A 19,474-nucleotide genomic window follows, 5' to 3' on the forward strand; every position below is an offset into this window, starting at 1 on the left:
TATATATAAAATGATAATTTATTTAAAGTTTAAAATGATATTTATTTTATGATGTAATGTTCTTGAATATTTATAACCTATATATATCTAATAACGCTTAATTTGAAATGTTGAGGGTGTTCATCACACTCTCTCCAAAATAATTCTAATATCACAAGGTATTTTTTTATATTTATCTCTCTTCATTTATGAATTGTTTTTCTTTCACCGTATATATATTTTCATGAATTATATTAATTAAGTTTCATCATTAATTATTTTAGGTCGGTTACTCCTTTATATATATACTTATATATATATATATATATATTAATATTTTTTTATTAATTATTTTAAAATTAAATCTAATAATTCTCCTCTAAAATATTATATATATTAATTGAATTTTTATAAAAAACTGCAAGAAGAATAAGAGTTTTAATTAATATATTATATTAATTATAAAAAAAATATTTATATTAATTCAATTGAACATTAAATATTAAATATAAAAATATACAAGAATAAAAAAAACTTTCAGTTATCATATTATAATTATCTATTAATTTAATTTAACATTAAATAATGATTATATCAACGTATATAACTACAATTAAACCAATCCAACTTTTCATTACTTCTCCACCCAAATATTTTCTCATATAAATAATTTTAGATCAACAAGGTACAATTGAAGAGAGAATAGTCATATCGACTCATAATATTCTCAATTTCTCTATCAATATCATGCTTTCAATAATTGAATTTGCATTATGTTATGTTTCAACAATTCGTTGTTCACTGTTTTGCATTTTTTCCAGGAATTTGATCATTTCAGGCAGCTACAACAACATCATCGGTCTTCAAGCGTGTTATCTTTGTATCGACTCGTAATCTTCTTAATTTCTCTATCAATATAATGTTCTCAATAATTGAATTTGTATTAGGTTATGTTTCAACAATCTGTTGTTCACTATTTTGAAATTTTTATTAGGAATTTGATCGTTTTAGGCACCTGCAACAACGTCATACATATTTCATCGATTTTCTTTTGAATCCGATCGTTTCAGACAGCTGCAATTATATCTTACGCATTTTATCGATCTTCTTTTGAATCCGATATGGTCAAAGTATGAGTAATGATTAAATTTTATGACTAATTAATAAAATTAAATAAAAAATTAAATGCATATGATCTCTATATTCTTAGCCTAATATTTTTTTACTATTTTCCATTTTTTTTGAAATATTATTATTATTTATTATAACATTTAATTAATTTATTTATTATTTTATAATATTTGTTTAATTAATTTATTTATTATTCTCATTATTGTATAATATTTGTCTTGATTATCCTATTTAATATATTCATATTATATTAATAATAATGTGATTTAGTCTGAATTTAATCATAGCAGGTTGTTAATTCTATCATCATTTATTATTTGGTCATGCGGTGTTATCCTATTTATTCTTCTCGTTACATACCTACTGTTTTTGTTTTAAGATGATAACGTGATGGCTATGTATAGGAAAATCTGTAAAGGGGATTTCAAATGCCCGCAAGAAAAATGGGAAGCGAAAGTAGATAAGGATTTGAAATCAAGAGAAATCCAAAAATTCTTTGTCTTGTGAATTTAGAAAAAAAAATTAAAAATTATTATTTTTTATTTAATTATTTATTTATATTATTTCATAACACAGTCTAATAAGATATTTTATAATAAATTATAAGTAAAATTATATTTTAATAAATAATATTAATATTTTAATTATATGTATATAAATGTTGGAGATGTATATCAAGCTCTCTCCAAAATGATCTTCATCATCATATGTATTTTATCTTTCTTTTATATATATATATATATATATATATATATATAAATCAAGTATTTTGTTTAATACTCCTATTTTTATTGAAATAATAATGTGTTTTATAAATTTAATTTTATTGTACAACTTTTATTTTTATGGTAATACTTTTATTTTTTATACTCCTATTTTTAAAGAAAAAATGTTAGTAAAAATAAACTCAATAAATATAACATACCATCCATATATATTAATATTTTTTATTAAATATTTCATTTAAATAATTTGATTATTTATAAATAAATTCAACTAAAATAAACCCTTCTTATCTAAAAATTCATCTATAATTATTGAAATTTGTAATAAATATTAATATTAATTATGAAAATTATTTAAGAAATTTAAATTATAAAAAAATATATTTTACAGATAATAAATATTATTATAACCTCACATCCATAAAATAAATTATTTAGTTTCATTCTAATTTATAACTAATTAATGAAAATAAAATTAACCGATAATAAATATTATTATAACATCCCATTCATATATATTAATAATTTATCCAAATAATTAACATCAAACAAAACAAACCCCTTCAGTTTATTTTAGCCATAATTCATAACTAATTAATGTAAATATTGTGGAAATTGAATTATAAGAATTTCAACACCAACAAAAAAAAAAAAAAAGAGTTTTATTTTACAAAATTTTAGACAAATTATTTAGGTGGTACAAATAAATTCATAAACAATTGATACTTTATTTTTATTATTATTATTAACTTTATTATTATTTTTTTTTATTATATTTTAACTATAATGCTATATTGCTGGATGTTCAATATCTACTCTATTTTGATATTTATATATGTATTTGTCTTTTCATTTGGTAATAAATTTATTTATTTTTCTTGTCACTATTCTATATTTTGGTGATTTGAAATTGAAATAATAAGATGTTTATTGAGAAGGTTACTAAACTCTTAGCCTTTTGATATTATACTTTTCATTATTTACTACTTTTTCATCTATTTAATTTAAAATGAAATTATCTACAAGAACATAAAAAGAGAAATTTTGAACATCAATTTTATTGTTTGAATGTGTAAAACTACTAAATCCTTATCAGATAGATGCTGATTTCAATCGTATTTATTGATCTATGTAATTTAATTTGGATAAATTTTGATTGAATCGACACTATGAATAAGAGTTTTGTTTGATATTTATAGTCTCAAATTGGTAGGACTTTTAATTGATATTTATAGTCATAAATTTTGAGAAATTAAAACTTCTTATTTCTCGTGTTGTGTCTAATTAAGATCCTTACAACCTTACATTTATGTAGTAATAATTGTCCAATTATCGATATTCATTCCACTTATTATTTCATCTTATATTTTTTTTATGTTTACAACTTAGACTAACTATTATAATATTTATTGGTATTAGAATCTCAAAAAATAACACAAAGGAATTCATTTGAATTGTAGATTTAATTAGCGTGGACAACTACAAGCATTTAGTGGTCGTTCGACGAACACGATAATTTATTAAGACGGAAAAAAACAAAAAATATAATTTTTTTTTTAATTTTCATTTTTTTTACATATTTTTTTAATTAATATATGTGTTAACTTAGCTCGTTTGCACGGACTTTTTGCTAGTATAAATTAATGTTTATTATTATAAATTTGATATTATTTGCTTGTGAAATTATTTATATCATTATGTTTATTAAATGGATAAAATTATTAGAAAATTATGTTTATATAGGGATTGAATGATTTTTTTTTATTAAACTAGTTATAATTGTTAAATTATAATTCTGTGTTAATTTATAAATTTTTATCTAGAATATTTTATAGGTTTTGAAAAATTGAGAAGAATGTTTTAGAGGTTATGAAGAGTTGAGTAGAAGCTGTTGAACCCAATCCAAAACAAAAAGGAAGAGAAATTGTTATAAAGTTTAGGAATGATAATTTATTATTTTATATTTAAATATAATCAAATTTTATTGTAATAATATTTTGATGTAATTATACTTTTACATTTTACAGTAATATAAATTATTTTGTGTTATTTATATTAGGATAAATATTTTGTTGAATGATTTTATTTTTTTCAAAAATATAAGTTTTAATGTTTATTTTCTAGATTGTTGTATTAACTACGGTAAATTTACCACAGTTAAATTTTTTTATGTTAAAACTATTGATAAATAAAGATGGTTTTTATGTTAAACTAGCGATAAAGTTACCGCAGTTAATAGTCACTAACTACGGTTTATAAAACTGCAGTTAAAGATTATTACTACGGTAATTTTACCGCAGTCAACCGTGGTTAAAAGTTCTGTCGTTAAAAAAATGTTATTTAATAAGGGCGATAAAGTTACCGCAGTTGGAAACTATTAACTACGGTAAGCTTAATGTCCTTATTGACAAACATATCTTTAACTACGGTTTTTAAAACCGTAGTTAGAGGCTATTAATTTCGGTTTATTAAATCGTCGTTATAGACTATTAATTACGCTATTTTTTCCGTCCTTATTAATTATTATTTTTTAACGGTGGAAATTTTAACGGCGGTTGACTATGAGATTTAATTCGTAGTTAATAAGTTTTAACTACGAGAAATTATCTTTTTAAGGTTGGATAAAACCGCCTTTCAATGTTACTTCTTTACCGGTGATTCCTATTCATCATCAAATTCCACACTTTTGATTTAGCTAAGGTGTCTTCTTCTTTTTCTTTGTGTTTTTGAAGAACAGAAAGCTATATTATAGATAATAATTATATGGGTATGTATAACCACTCAAGCTGTTGACGAATATCTCGGTCAAAATTCGATATATCAGTTTATATTTTAGTTGTATAAATATTTATATTATATATTATATCATTTATATATAAAAATAATATATATATATAATAAAATTCATAAATATTATTTCCATATCTTCTCTCCAAACTCTATATTATTTATATATAAAAAAATATATATATATAAAATAAAAATCATTAATATTCTTTGCATATCTTCTACCCAAACTCTTTCTCTCCTCTAAATGAGTATCTTACATTAAACTCATATTCTCATTCTCATTTTTTTCCTTTTCTTCCTCTTAAACAAAGAAGTAAATCAGTTTGAAGTAAAATATGTCATTTTAATTAAAAAATAATAATTTTTAAGTTTTTCAATTTCGAGTAGTTCGAATTGTCAACGAGTCAAGTTCGAATATTAATTTTGATATCGATCGAGTTCGAATATATATAATGCAAATCGAGTTGAGTTTGAGTATTATGATATTCGTCTCCACTCCTACACCCATAGGTAAGACCATTTAGAAAAGAGGGGCGTGAAATTAAATTTAAATAAAGTATTTTTAAATAAAATGGTTGGTTACAATGTTAATTAATTTTATAGAAACATATATGTATAATAATGCTTAATTTGAATTTGTTTGGTTTGTAGGATCGAGAGTTGTGGCTAATTTAATGTATATGTGAGAGTAAATTGATATTTGGTTTGGATCGTGAGTTGACCTGTAATAAACTTGAAACGGTTAAAAATAAAATTAAAAATACTATATGTATGTTTCAAACTTACAACCTAACAAAACAAGTACAACCCTCTAACCAACTAAGTTAATAAGACTTTATATTTTAAATTCATCACCAAATTTAATGAACGTGCGATATTTATAACAATATAAGTTCAGTTTTTTAACTAACTAATATATATAATAATGTTTAATTTGAATTTGCTTGATTTGCCAAGTTGAAAGTTGTGGTTAATTTGGATATATATGTGAGAGTAAATGGATACTTGGGTCGGATCGTGGGTTGACCCGCTCATAATCTTAAAACGGTTAAAAATAAAAAAATGTTATATGTATGTTTTGAACTTCCAAACTAAAAAAACAAGTACAACTCTTTAACCGATTAGGCTAATAAGACTTTATATTTTAAATTCAACAGCAAATTTGATGAGCATGTGACATTCTTAACAATATAAGTTCAACTTTTTAACTAACTAATCTATATATGTATATATATAATGATGCTTAATTTTCATAAGTGACTGGATTACCGGGTCGAGAGTTGTGGTTAATTTGGATATATATGTGAGAGTAAATGGGTACTTGGGTCGAATTGTGGGTTGACCCACCCATAAACTTAAAACGGTTAAAATTAAAAATGTTATATATATGTTTCGAACTTGCAACCTAACAAAAAAAGTACAATTTTTTAACCAACTAGGATAATAAGACTTTATATTTTAAATTTAACACCAAATTTGATGAACGCAAGACATTCTTAACAATATAAGTTCAACTTTTTAACTAACTAATATATATATATATATATATATATATATATAATGATGCTTAATTTTCAAAGTGTCTTGATTGCCAAGTCGATAATTGTGGTTAATTTAGATATATATGTGAGAGCAAATTGATACTTGAGTTGGATTGTGGGTTGACCCACCCATAAATTTAAAACAGTTAAAAATAAAATTAAAAATGTTATAGGTATGTTTAGAACTTGCAACATAACAAAACAAGTACAACTCTTTAACCAATTAGGCTAATAAGACTTTATATTTTAAATTGAACACCAAATTTGATGAACGCGGGACATTCTTCATAGTATAAGTTCAACTTTTTAACCGGATTGAAGGGTCGAGAGCTGTGCTTAATTTGGATATATATGTGAGAGTAAATGGATATTTGGGTCGGATTGTGGGTTGACATACCCATAAACTTAAAACGGTTAAACATAAAATTAAAAATGTTATATGTATGTTTCGAATTTGTAACCTAACAAAACAATTATAACCCTTTAATCAAGTGTGATTGGGATGGTGGTTTGTCGAAGGATAATAGGTCGATAAAAATTTAAAGTGGTTAAAAAATACAAATCAAATATTTGATTGATCAAAGTGTGAGGTCGCGATGTTAAATATTAAAAAATATGAATTAGATATTTGATAGAATAAAATGAAAGTGTAAGTGTAAGGTCACGAGATAAGAGGTTCATTGGAAAAAAAATATGTGATGAGATATGTGAAAAGATGAGTTTTTTTATCGAAGTGAATAAAATGTTAAATGAGAGTGTGTTTATTTTTTATTTTAATATATTATTTGTGATTTATTAAAAATTTTAAACATTTTAAACATTTAATACATATTATTATAACTTTTTTTAAATTTTTTTATTTATATTTTTATATATATATATATATATGCATTGCGAAAATTTTAGTTTTATATAATAACCAAATTTGGGAATGTTATTATATATATATATATATATATATATATATATATATATATATATATATATGCTTAATCTCTTTATCCAACATTAATTGTTTACCTCCAAATCACAATACGCCCAAAATTAAAAAGCAAGGCTTACACATTCTAGAGATATTTTAGTAATCAATAAATATTTTATTATTTTAAAAAGAAGTAATAAGTAAATGTAGATTTTAGTAATAAATATATATTTTTTAAAAGATAAAAGATAATACAGAGATTTTAAAGAATAATACGTATAATACTTTATATTAGGAATGTAAGCAAAAAAAACAAAAAAACGACCGTAAAAAACGATCGAAATAATTATAAATCTACCGAATCGAATTTTGATCGGTTTATAATTTTATGTACTGACCATGACGGGTTCAGTTGGCGGTTTAAATAATAAAAGCCGATAGATAAACCGACCGATCGTATATATACGTGTTTGTGTTTAGATATTTTTAAATATATTTCTTTCTATCCTACTTGTAAAGATACATTATTGTTTATCTATATATATATATATATATAATAATGCTTAATTTTTAAAGTGTCCAGATTGCCGTCGGGTCGAGAGTTGTGATTAATTTAGGTATGTATGTGAGAATAAATGGATATTTGAGTCGGATTGTGGGTTGACCCGTCCACCCATAAGCTTGAAAAATTAAATAAAGAATATGATATATACAAGTTTTGAACTTGCAACGTCTCGTGATATAAGTTAACATTTTAACCAATTAAACTAATATTTCTTTATATTTTGAAATCGACTTCAAAATTGATGTATCGTATGACATTTTTAATAATTTAACATTTTAATTAATTAAACTAATAATATAACTTCAATATTTTAATTAATTAAACTAATATTACTTTATAGTTTAAAATCAACTTCAAAATTAATGAACGTATGATATTTATAATAATATAACTTAACATTTTAAAATAATATAACTTAACATTTTAATTAATTAAATTAATAATATTTTAAATTCGTTTATATAATTTATTTTATATATATATAACATTATATATATTTATGATTGTTAGTCATATCAATTATATATTTATACATAAATTTATAAAGAGAAATCAACAATTTTAAGTGGTGTAATGATTAAGTGTTCATTTTATCTAATAAAGATTGAGGGTTAAAGTGAGTTGATAAGTGGGTGAGAATAATATTGTTGTTTGTCGGAAATGAATTGGTAAAGTTCGGTAAAGAGGTGCTGACCGAAGTGAGTTGATAAAACTCGGCAAAGAAGAGATATGTTGCTTGATTGACGAAAATGAGTCGGTAAGTAGGTGAGGATAGTAAAAAGGAAATGGTTTTGTATTATAGAATATGTTGGCTAACGAAAATGAGTTGATAAATTGGTGAAAATAAGATTGTTGGTTGACCAAGGTGAATTGATAAAAGATGGTTAATAAGGAATATGCTCACTTATTGTAAAAAATGACTTATAAGAAAAAAAAAAAAAAAAAAAAAAAAAAAAAAAAAAGATCATTATACAATCCTAAGAACTATCATGCTTATGTGTACATAAATCTACATTTCTCATCTTCTTTGGTTTTAATTAATTATTAATTAATTATTAATATATATATATATATATATATATATATATATATATATATATATATATATAGCTATAGCTATGTAGGTTCAATTGAGAGAGAAAAAAAGATAAAAATGTTTTTGTATTTGGTTCTTCTCCCTGTAACTTTAATCCTCCTCCACCTCCTCCAAGTCCGGCGAGGCCGACGTCTCCCGCCGGGCCCCTTTCCTTTGCCGGTCATCGGAAACCTCCTTAACTTGGGCAACAAGCCTCACCAGTCGTTGGCGAAGTTGGCAGAAACCTATGGTCCGATAATGTCGTTGAAATTAGGTCAAATGACTACTATAGTAATTTCATCTCCACTCCTGGCACAAGAAGTTCTTCAAAAACAAGACATTTCCTTTTCCAACAGATTCACACCTGACGCCATTCGCGCATGCGATGAACACAAACTCTCGGTCGTTTGGCTACCCGTAAATGACCTTTGGAGGAGCCTACGAAAGCTTGCTCACACCCATATATTATCCGCCCGAGTACTTGATTCCAATCAGCACATCCGACGGAGAAAAGTGGAGGAGCTTTTATCCTATGTTCAGAAATGCTGCCATGAAGGCGTGCATGTGGACATAGGTCGGGCAGCATTCAAGACGGCGATGAATGTGCTGTCCAACACTCTTTTCTCTACTGACTTGGTCGATTTCGGAGGCGACGAGGCTCAAGACTTCAAGGACTTGGTTTGGAACATTATGTTAGAGGCCGGAAAACCAAATATGGTTGACCATTTCTCGGCCCTACGTGGCATTGATCCGCAGAGAATACGTCGACGTATGTCGTTGTATTTCTCCAAGTTGTTGGGTTTGATCGGCGGACTTATTGACAAGAAGATCTTGACGGGAACTAATTTATTGAGAGAGGTTGACGCGATAGACTCGCTTCTTAAGATTTCTGATCTCGATCGAAAACTAATCGAGCACTTGTGTATGGTATGGATAGTTTATTTATTTATTTCTTATACTTTTGTAATAATATATAATTCAATTTGTTCGAGTGGTTTTATACTTTTGTAATTAATATATCATATAGGATATATTTATCGGCGGAACAGACACTTCATCGAGCACAATTGAATGGGCAATGTCGGAATTATTGCGAAACCCAACGTCTTTGCAAAATGCAAAAGATGAGCTTGAACGAGTAGTTGGTGCAGGGAAGCAAGTAGAAGAGTCTGATATTGCCGAATTACCATATTTGCAAGCGGTTATAAAAGAAACTCTAAGAATGCATCCACCAATCCCATTTCTTATCCCTCGTCAAGTTCATAAAGAAGTTGAACTGAGTGGGTACACCATACCAACTGGAGCGCAAGTATTGGTGAACGTGTGGGCGATAGGTCGCAACCCTGATCATTGGAAAAGTCCAATGGAGTTTAAACCCGAGAGGTTTATTGATTCCAAGATTGATGTGCGTGGTCAAGACTTTGAATTGGTTCCTTTTGGAGGTGGACGGAGGGTTTGCATCGGATTGTCCCTAGCAATGAGAGTCATCCCAACAGTGTTGGGCTCTTTGATTAATTCATTTCATTGGAAGACTGTGGGAGGAGAGCTGCTTCAACCAAAAGATTTGGACAATGAAGAGAAATTTGGCTTCACTTTGCAAAGGGCTAATCCCCTCTTAGTCATCCCAATTCCAATATAGAAATATTTGGAGGTTGTCTTCTATATATATTTAATAATACTTAATCAAATATTTTTGTAGGTGTTACATCTACAATTATTTGATTTCTCTCCTTATAATTATTATGTTTTTCTCTCTTAATAATTTATTATTTTATCTCTTATTATCATATATATATATATATATATATATATATATATATATATATATATATATATATATATATATATATATATATTCTCTTCATAAAACAAATTTTTATTTTATAATTATCATATAAATATATTATTTTTTATTATTAATTTTATATAAATATTTTATTCTCTAATTTTATATATATATATATATATATAATATTTATTTAAATTAAAATTTATTTAAAACAATCTATATATATCTAATAATACTTAATCTAATATTTTGGAGGATTAAAGATAAATTTAAAATGAAATAGTCAAGATTAAAAGATAAACTTAAAATAAATAGTTGAGTTTAAAAGATAAGTTGTTTGAGATAGAAGAATCGAAATTAAAGGATAAGTTTGAGAATCAAGAATTAAGATGGATAAATGAAATTGTCACTCATACCAATAGCATTTGAATAATATTAGTTTTATTTAAAATATTTATATATAAGAATACAATATTTTATAAATTTGTATATAATTACATCCTTGAATTTTATAAACAAATCCGTTGTAGTTTAGTTGGTCAGGATACTCGGCTCTCACCCGAGAGACCCGGGTTCGATTCCCGGCAACGGAATTTTTTATATTTTGCTATTTTTGTTTTGATATTCAAAGACACATTGATCTTGGTATGTCTCCAACTTCAATATTTTGCTATTTTTGTTTTGATATTCAAAGACACATTGATCTTGGTATGTCTTCATACTGAAGTTGGTTCTAGCTGGTGATGAATTGTAACAAAGTTAAGTTGGTTTACGAATTTTTATGTTGTTCAAGAAGGTCCCGGTTACCGAATGTGTCGGCGTCGAAGATGCATGTCTAGAGTAGGAATCGAGAATAGGGTTGGTTACTAAAGAGGATGATACTATTAAGTGGTTTCAGGTCAAGTATGAAAGAGTGATTCTAAACAAGACTAATAATCTTACAACTTAAAGGAGATTTTTTTATTATCAAAGTGTATTAAATTAATCTAACACAAATTTTACAATCTAGTATAGAAAATAATAAATCAGTATATATATATATATATATATATATATATATATATATATATATATATATATATATATATATATATTTTGAATTTGTAAGACTAAAGTAGTCTATAAACCGAAAATAATATATTTGTATTAGCATACGAATATAAATGAGGTGAAATAATATGAAATCAGTCTGTGATTTTAAAAATAAATAAACAGCCAAATTTGCATATTGTTGCAATAATTTTGAATTAACCCATATTTCTGAAAACATATAAACCTATATTTGAGATAAGGACGGTAAATACAAATAGATTTATTTTGGGATCCCATTCATTTTGTATAACAATGAAATAAATCTTGAAAAAAAATATTTGTAAGAACATATGACGGAGAAGACCCGTCAATGAAGGAAGCAGTGTAAGAAGAAAAAAGAACAAATGATGAAGAAAAGTTGTTGATGAAGAAGACGTCAATGAAGAAGAAGGTCGGTCGCGGTCGTGGTCGCCTGTTGGTTGCCGTATCGCGCGCGGAAACCTAATTCGTATGAAGAAAAGAAAGAAACCGAAAATTTAGATTAGAATAATAATAAAGAAATAAATAATAATAAAATTAATGTTAAATAAATAACCATAGAGTTTTAAATATAATTAAATAAGAAAATTAGTGTTTTATAAAATTTGAAGTATGATAAAATTTGCTTTCTTTCTTTTTTGTCGTTTCAAATGGCGAGGACGAGCTTCCTGGTTAAATCTAGCTCCCGCATTATGCAATAGAAAGAGAGAAATCGCTATTCATGGCTACAGTGATGACAACAAATGTATGTATTTCCATTGTCCAACCTTCTTCTTCCTATTTCAACCATCAAAATGCGTCAATTTCCTTCTCGAGAACCTCAAAAATCTCTCGAACTTCTCTCAAATCGCGTCAGATTTCAAGCATTCTCAGCCAAAGCACATGCCAACAACTGAAAAACTACAACAGCGAAATTATCGAATCCTGTAACGCGACTAATCTGAAAACGGCTATGGATTCGCTTCACAGAGCTGAGAAATCCGAGATTGAATTGGAAACTTACTGCTCAATCTTACAGCTCTGCGCGGATATGAACTCGTTGGATAATGGAAGGAAAGTTCATTACCACATCGATTATCAAGGTATGAATCTCACTGGAATCTTAGGATCTAAACTCGTTTTCATGTATGTTAAATGCGGAGATTTAAGAGAAGGTAGACGAATTCTTGACCTAATCGATAGCAAGAATGTATTCCTTTGGAATCTTCTAATGAACGAGTATGCTAAATCTGGTTATTATACAGAGAGTTTAGTACTTTACAGAAGAATGCTTGAAATTGGAATTGAACCTGATTCTTACACATTCACTTGCGTTTTCAAATGTTTTGCATTCCTTGGTTATGTATTAGAAGGTCAAATTGCTCATGGATTGTTGTTGAAAAAGAAATTTGGATCTTATAATATGGTTTCGAATTCCATCATAGCGTTTTACTTCAAAACTGGAAGAATTGAAAGTGCATGTAAGGTGTTTGATGAAATGTCTAACAGAGATGTTGTAACATGGAATTCTATGATAAGTGGTTACGTTACGAATAATCTTCCTTACGAAGGACTGAAGATTTTCAATCAAATGTTCTCCGTTGGAATTGAAATTGATCTTGCTACGATGATTAACGCACTCGCAGCTTGTGCAGACGTCGGTTTATGTTCTTTTGGTAGTGTTCTTCATTGTTATGGTGTAAAAACCGGGATAATTCAAGATACATTGTTCTGCAACAGTTTGCTTGATATGTATTCGAAATCAGGGGAAACTGATAATGCGATTCGAGTTTTTGAGGGTATTGGTGAAAGATGTGTCGTGTCGTGGACATCGATGATTGCTGGATATGCTCGGGAAGGTTTGTCTGATAAGGCGATTATGTTGTTCTGGGGAATGGTTGAGAAAGGAATTGAACCGGATGTGTTCACTATTACAACCATTCTTAACTCGTGTTCTTGTAGCGGATCGTTGGAAAATGGAAGGGAAATACACAATTACGTTATTGAAAACAATCTCGAATCGAATTTATCAGTATGTAACGCTCTAATCGACATGTATACGAAATGCGGGGACATGAAAGACGCTCAATCTGTTTTCGAACTCATGCCTGTAAAAGACATAATCACATGGAACACTATGATCGGGGGTTGTTCTAAGAATTCTCTCCAGAACGTAGCGATTTCTTTGTTCCTCCGAATGCAGGAGGAAGAACGAATAAAGCCCGATAACGTAACAGTTAGCTGCGTTCTTCCTGCTTGTGCGAGTCTATCGGCGTTCGATAGAGGCCGGGAGATTCATGGATATGTGACGAGAAACGAGATGGGTTCCGATCCATACGTTGCAAACGCAGTTATTGATATGTATGTGAAATGCGGGTCCATCGATATAGCACGCAAAGTGTTCGACGAAATGGCTGTGCGAGATTTATTCTCGTGGACTATCATGATAGCTGGATATTGCATGCATGGTTTGGGGAATGAAGCTATAGCGACGTTAAAGAAAATGAAGAAAGGCGGTTTTAGGCCCGATGAAATCTCGTTTATTTCGATTCTATGTGGTTGTAATCATTCGGGATTGTGGAAAGAAGGGGAGAAATTGTTCGAGATCATGAGAAAGGATTACAAAATCGAGCCCAAGATGGAACATTACGCTTGCATGGCAGATCTTCTTGCACGTGCTGGGAAATTATCCGACGCATTTAGGTTCATCAAGAGCATGCCTATAAAACCTGATGTTTCGATATGGAGAAATCTTCTATCCGCATGCGGAATCCATCGCGACGTGAAACTCGCAGAGGAAGTCGCGGAACGTGTTTTCGAATTAGAACCCGAGAATTCGGAATACTACGTTATGCTCGCGAGCATTTACGCGGACGCTGAAAAATGGGGAGTAGTGAAGAAACCGGATGAGGGGAAGAATTCGGGTAGAAGTTGGATTGAAGTTAAAGGAAAAGTTCATATTTTTTTGAGAGATAGTTTATCTAGTCATAATCAATCTAGAAGGATTAATGCGATATTGAAAGGTTTAACAAAGAATATGAAAGTAGACGGTTGGATATCGAAGGTAATTACGAAAGAAGCGAAGAAGGAGGTTGCGGCTTGTGGTCATAGCGAGAAATTGGCGATGGCGTTTGGAATATTGAGTCTTCCTCCGGGGAAAACGATACGCGTGACGAAGAACGAATTTAAGATTTGCCCCGATTGTCATGAGATGGCGAAGTATATGTCGAAAACAGTCGCGAGGGAGATCGTGTTGAGAGATTCTAACCGTTTTCATCATTTTAAGAATGGAATCTGTTCTTGTAGACGTTAAAACTAAACTTAGTGAAACTTTTTTTACTTGATAGTGTGAATAAGTTGTTTAGGTGTTGAATAAAGTTCTTAGTTATTTTCAATAATTTGAATGAATATAAAAATTGTAAATTTTATAAGAATATATTACATTAACAAGCATAACCAGGCTTTCAATCATATAATGTTATCTACTTTAAAATATACTATTTTCATTCAATCAAGTTACATATTATATTAGTTGTAAAAGTCAACAAAAACAAATTGAATATCTAACCCAATTTATTACGATTTTCTTTTTACCCTACCGATTATAACGTTGATCGGTTCAGCACTAGTAAAATTGTTCAAACGATTAAATATTTAAATAAGATTGAACAAAAATACGATCAAATATTTAAATAAGATTGAACAAAAATTAAACTTTAAACTGATAATGATGATTAATATATTATAAATATTAGATAATAGTACACATCTAAAGTAATATTAATAAAGGTAAAAATTTGTTAATAAACTATCAAAGATATTAACTATTATTAGTAGTAAACAATTTTAATTTTAAAATTGTTACTCAATTTTAATGTGATGTTTAATAATTTTTGTTTTATTGTAATGCATTGTGTTTTAAAAATTATATTAGTAATTTATTAATTGTTACCGAATCTTATTTATAATATTTGTATTTATTCGTATAAATAAAAATATTTATATTATATATAATCTATTTTAATATTTTTGTTAATAACCCAACCAATATTATAACGAATCAAACCGATCAACAAACCGAAAGTTTAAAATTGATCAAAGTTTTCTAAACGAAAATCAAACTGTAATTTAGAAATCAACCTTAACAATTGAGCTCACTCAGGGTACAATAGTAATACAAAAGATAATAATAATAATTTTAAAAAATAACATAATTTATTCAAATAAAATAATACAAAATTCAAAATCAACCAAGAAATACAATAAAACAAATGAGAAAACATGATAAATATGCGACAAGGGATAGTTGAACATTGGTCGGCTAGCCTAAATCAAATTTGACTGGAAATATAACAATTATTTTTTAAATCACATTTTTGTATAAAATATATTTTCGTTTACATAGTAAATGATAAGAATAAGTAAACACAATCACACACCAACCAAGTGGGGCAATGGGTTGAATAAATACGAATCGATACGATACGATATTATCTCACTCGAGTCTTGGGTTGACACGATACAACACGATCACGACACGATTATGAGTTTATACGATCATAACACAGTTAAGAGTCGACACGGACACAACACGAGTATAGACACGACACAAGTATAAACACGACACGAACACGAGTATACACACGAAAAACACAATTAATCACATGACTTAAGCTACTCACATTAATATTCTCTAAACCTATTACATTTTTATTCAATTAATAAATAATTTAATTTCATAAATATAGTATTTAAAATTAAACATACTAAAATACAATATTAAAAATATTAATTTAAATAATATAAATTAAAATATAATATAATAAAATAAATAAATTATACAAATAGAAATGTGATTCTATTAATAATTCTGTTGGATATTATTTTATTAATTACTTATTAATTTTTAATTTTTTTATAATGGTAATTATTGTTAATACATTAAATAATAAATATATGATAATAATATATATTTATAATGCTACCCACATTTTTTTCATTTCCTTACTCAAACTACCCACATTTACATTAACATTATTAAATTATCACGTGTTTTCCAAGTCTCCTAATAATTAATCACATATTTAATTATTTATCATCAAATTATTTTAAAACATCTTAAATCACTCCAAAATTTTACAAGTTAATAAGAAACTTTACGCAACAAACAAAAATTATAAAATAAAAAGATTAAATTAATATTATTAATTAAATAAAAATCTAATTTATAAAATTAATATTAATTCAAAAAATACAATAATAAATAGTTACACAAATTTATTTTAACCTAAAAAATTTACCAACTACTTTTAATTATTTTAAATAAAAAATTAATAATATATCAATTCTAATAATTTTTTCCTAAAAAAGTATCTATTGATTAATATTTGTATATCACTAAATTATTTAATTTTTTTAAAATCACTCTAAAATTTAAAAAGTTAATAAAACATTTACAAAAAAACTTTATTTTATCATAAAAATCTCCACTACTTTTAATTATATATAATAATAAATATCATATACCTAATTAAATAATTATATATAAATTCTTATATAATATTGTAAAAATTATAAAATTTCACATTTATCATATTTAACTAACTTAATATATATTTTTAAATAAATTAATAATTTTCTAACCAGACATTTAACTAATTTTATTCATGTTAAAATTTATATTTACACATTTTACCTATTAAATAACTTTTAAAATAAATTTAATACATTTAACTTATTAAATTAATTCAAATTTTCTAAATTAAAAATCATATTTTATAATTTTTAATAACAATTTAATTTAAAATGTATAAATAAATAATAAACATGAGTTTGTAAAGACACGATAGTGTTGACACGATTTTGTTGACACGATTGTGTTGACACGATTGTGTTGACACGATTGTGTTGACACGATTGTGTTGACACGATGACAAAATCTAGTCGGAATAACACAGAATACGAATTTAAACACGAGTTAGCACGACACGAATAAACTTGTATTTTCGAATAACAGGACACGAAAGAGTCCGTGAATCATAATATTTTAAGTGGGTCAAAACACGATACGACACGGATAAGATTGAGACACGACACAACACGACACAATTAAGAATCTAACACGACTTGTCCGAATCGAATACGAACGTTTATGCACGATGTCCAACTCTACCACAAACCCTGTCATTTAAAAAAAAAATCACAAAAATATGAAAATAAAAAATGAATAAAACACGTTACGAACCAACCCGCCCTCGAGTTCACAGATAATCGTAAAGAAGTAACTCTAAGAACCCGACTTAGTATAATAACGATCATTTGCACCATTTTGAGATTAGAACCAAGATGATAAGTATAACAAAAACAAACAACAACCAAAATCCAACACCAACAATAATATTGGTCGGTCCAGGCTCATAACATACATCCACATTCCTTAAATCGCCAGCGTGAGACGACAATTTACCCTTATCATAACACAAATCCTCATTCCTTCCAATTCTAAAAAACTCCAACCTATTCACAAACGAATTATCAAACGGCAATTCCTTCTCGAAACGATTTCCTTCAAAATTCAAATATTTCAACTCCTTCAAATCTGCAAAGAAATCAGGAATGTCCCCAGTCAACCTATTATTACTCAAATCCAAATGTACCAAAGACTTCATCGCCGCCATTGATTCCGGTATGTTCCCCGACAATAAATTCGAAGCTAAAGACAGGTTCTTTAGCATTATCATGTCTCCAATCGAATTGGGTATTGAATCGTGAAGTGAATTGGACGATAGGTTTAAGTATAGAAGATTTTGTAGGGTTGAAATTGATTCGGGTATTGTTCCTTGGATTGAGTTTAGTGATAGATCAATGAAAACAAGATTCTTTGGCCAATTAATTGGGAGAAACCCAGAAACATTTGCGTTGGAAATATTTAGTGCGGTGAGATTATGGAATTGGTTGGAAATATTGAAAGATGATTGGAGGATTTTGAATTGGGTTGGATCAAGTTTTGATGAAGAACAGGAGAGAGAGAATGTAAGCAAGAGGATGAGAGAGAACACTGTTTCCATGATAGATTTGGTTTGGGAAATTGTTGTCTCGTAGTAAGCTAATAAACTAAGTATTCTTTATCAACTCATGTCATTAGTTGAAAAGGCACAATTTTAAATATTAGATAAATGAAAAGATGAAAGGTTACTCTTCCATTTGTGCAGTATAATATTAGTTTCCTAAATAATTTAGAAAGAAAAAAATTACTTACTTCAAATATCTTGTTACTAAGTCATTCATAAGCTTTTATAACCAACTAAGTTAATAACACTTTATATTTTAAATTCAACCCAAAATTTGATAAACGCGTGACATTTTAACAATATAAGTTCAACTTTTTAACTAATTAATCTATATATATATATATAATTCTTAATTTTTAAAATGTCCGGATTGCCGGGTCGAGAGCTGTGGTTAATTTGATATATGTGAGAGTAAATGAATACTTGGGGTCGGATTGTGGGTTGACCCGCCCATAAGCTTAAAACGGTTAAAAATAAAATAAAAAATACTATAGGTATGGTTCGAACTTGCAACCTAACAAAATAAGTACAACCTTTTAACCAACTAGACTAATAAGACTTTATATTTTAATTTCAACCCAAAATTTGATAAACGCGTGATATTTTAACAATATAAGTTCAACTTTTTAACTAACTAATATATATATATATATAATGATGCTTAATTTTTAAAGTGTCCGGATTGCCGGGTCGAGAGTTGTGGTTAATTTAGATATATGTGAGAGTAAATGGATACTTGTGTCGGATTGTGGGTTGACCCGCCCATAAAATTTTTATCGTAATATTTTTTTCACGGTTTTTTATATTATTACTCGTGCAAATGCACGGATACATGCT

At 27.3% G+C, this 19,474-nt stretch overlaps 3 protein-coding genes and 1 non-coding gene across 4 annotated transcripts; 3 read left to right on the plus strand and 1 right to left on the minus strand.

The window, feature by feature from the left end:
• The first annotated feature begins 8,806 nt into the window (after positions 1–8,806).
• LOC124934466 (geraniol 8-hydroxylase-like) lies at positions 8,807–10,367 on the plus strand. Its single transcript, XM_047475004.1, has 2 exons — positions 8,807–9,655; positions 9,756–10,367. The coding sequence occupies exons 1-2, from the start codon at positions 8,807–8,809 to the stop codon at positions 10,365–10,367; spliced, it is 1,461 nt and encodes a 486-aa protein (XP_047330960.1).
• Positions 10,368–11,037: 670 nt separating this feature from the next.
• On the plus strand, positions 11,038–11,110 carry TRNAE-CUC. Its single transcript has one exon. It is a non-coding gene; the product is annotated as a tRNA-Glu (tRNA).
• A 1,087-nt stretch (positions 11,111–12,197) lies between these two features.
• Positions 12,198–14,911, plus strand: LOC124936389 (pentatricopeptide repeat-containing protein DOT4, chloroplastic). The gene has a single exon (XM_047476885.1). The coding sequence runs from the start codon at positions 12,310–12,312 to the stop codon at positions 14,878–14,880; it is 2,571 nt and encodes an 856-aa protein (XP_047332841.1). The 5' UTR covers positions 12,198–12,309; the 3' UTR covers positions 14,881–14,911.
• Positions 14,912–17,881: 2,970 nt separating this feature from the next.
• LOC124934467 (receptor-like protein 51) lies at positions 17,882–18,634 on the minus strand. Its single transcript, XM_047475005.1, has one exon. It carries the CDS (start codon positions 18,632–18,634, stop codon positions 17,882–17,884), a length of 753 nt encoding a protein of 250 aa, XP_047330961.1.
• Between the last annotated feature and the right edge of the window lie 840 nt (positions 18,635–19,474).

Source organism: Impatiens glandulifera, chromosome 4 (assembly GCF_907164915.1).
Source record: "Impatiens glandulifera chromosome 4, dImpGla2.1, whole genome shotgun sequence".
Classification (NCBI taxonomy): domain Eukaryota; kingdom Viridiplantae; phylum Streptophyta; class Magnoliopsida; order Ericales; family Balsaminaceae; genus Impatiens; species Impatiens glandulifera.

Coding starts and splice junctions, on each gene's coding strand:
- LOC124936389 (XM_047476885.1), top strand. CDS start 12,310: ATGGCTACAGTGATGACAACAAATGTATGTATTTCCATTGTCCAACCT.
- LOC124934467 (XM_047475005.1), bottom strand. CDS start 18,634: ATGGAAACAGTGTTCTCTCTCATCCTCTTGCTTACATTCTCTCTCTCC.
- LOC124934466 (XM_047475004.1), top strand. CDS start 8,807: ATGTTTTTGTATTTGGTTCTTCTCCCTGTAACTTTAATCCTCCTCCAC. Junction 9,656..9,755: donor TAATCGAGCACTTGTGTATG/GTATGGATAGTT, acceptor TATATCATATAG/GATATATTTATCGGCGGAAC.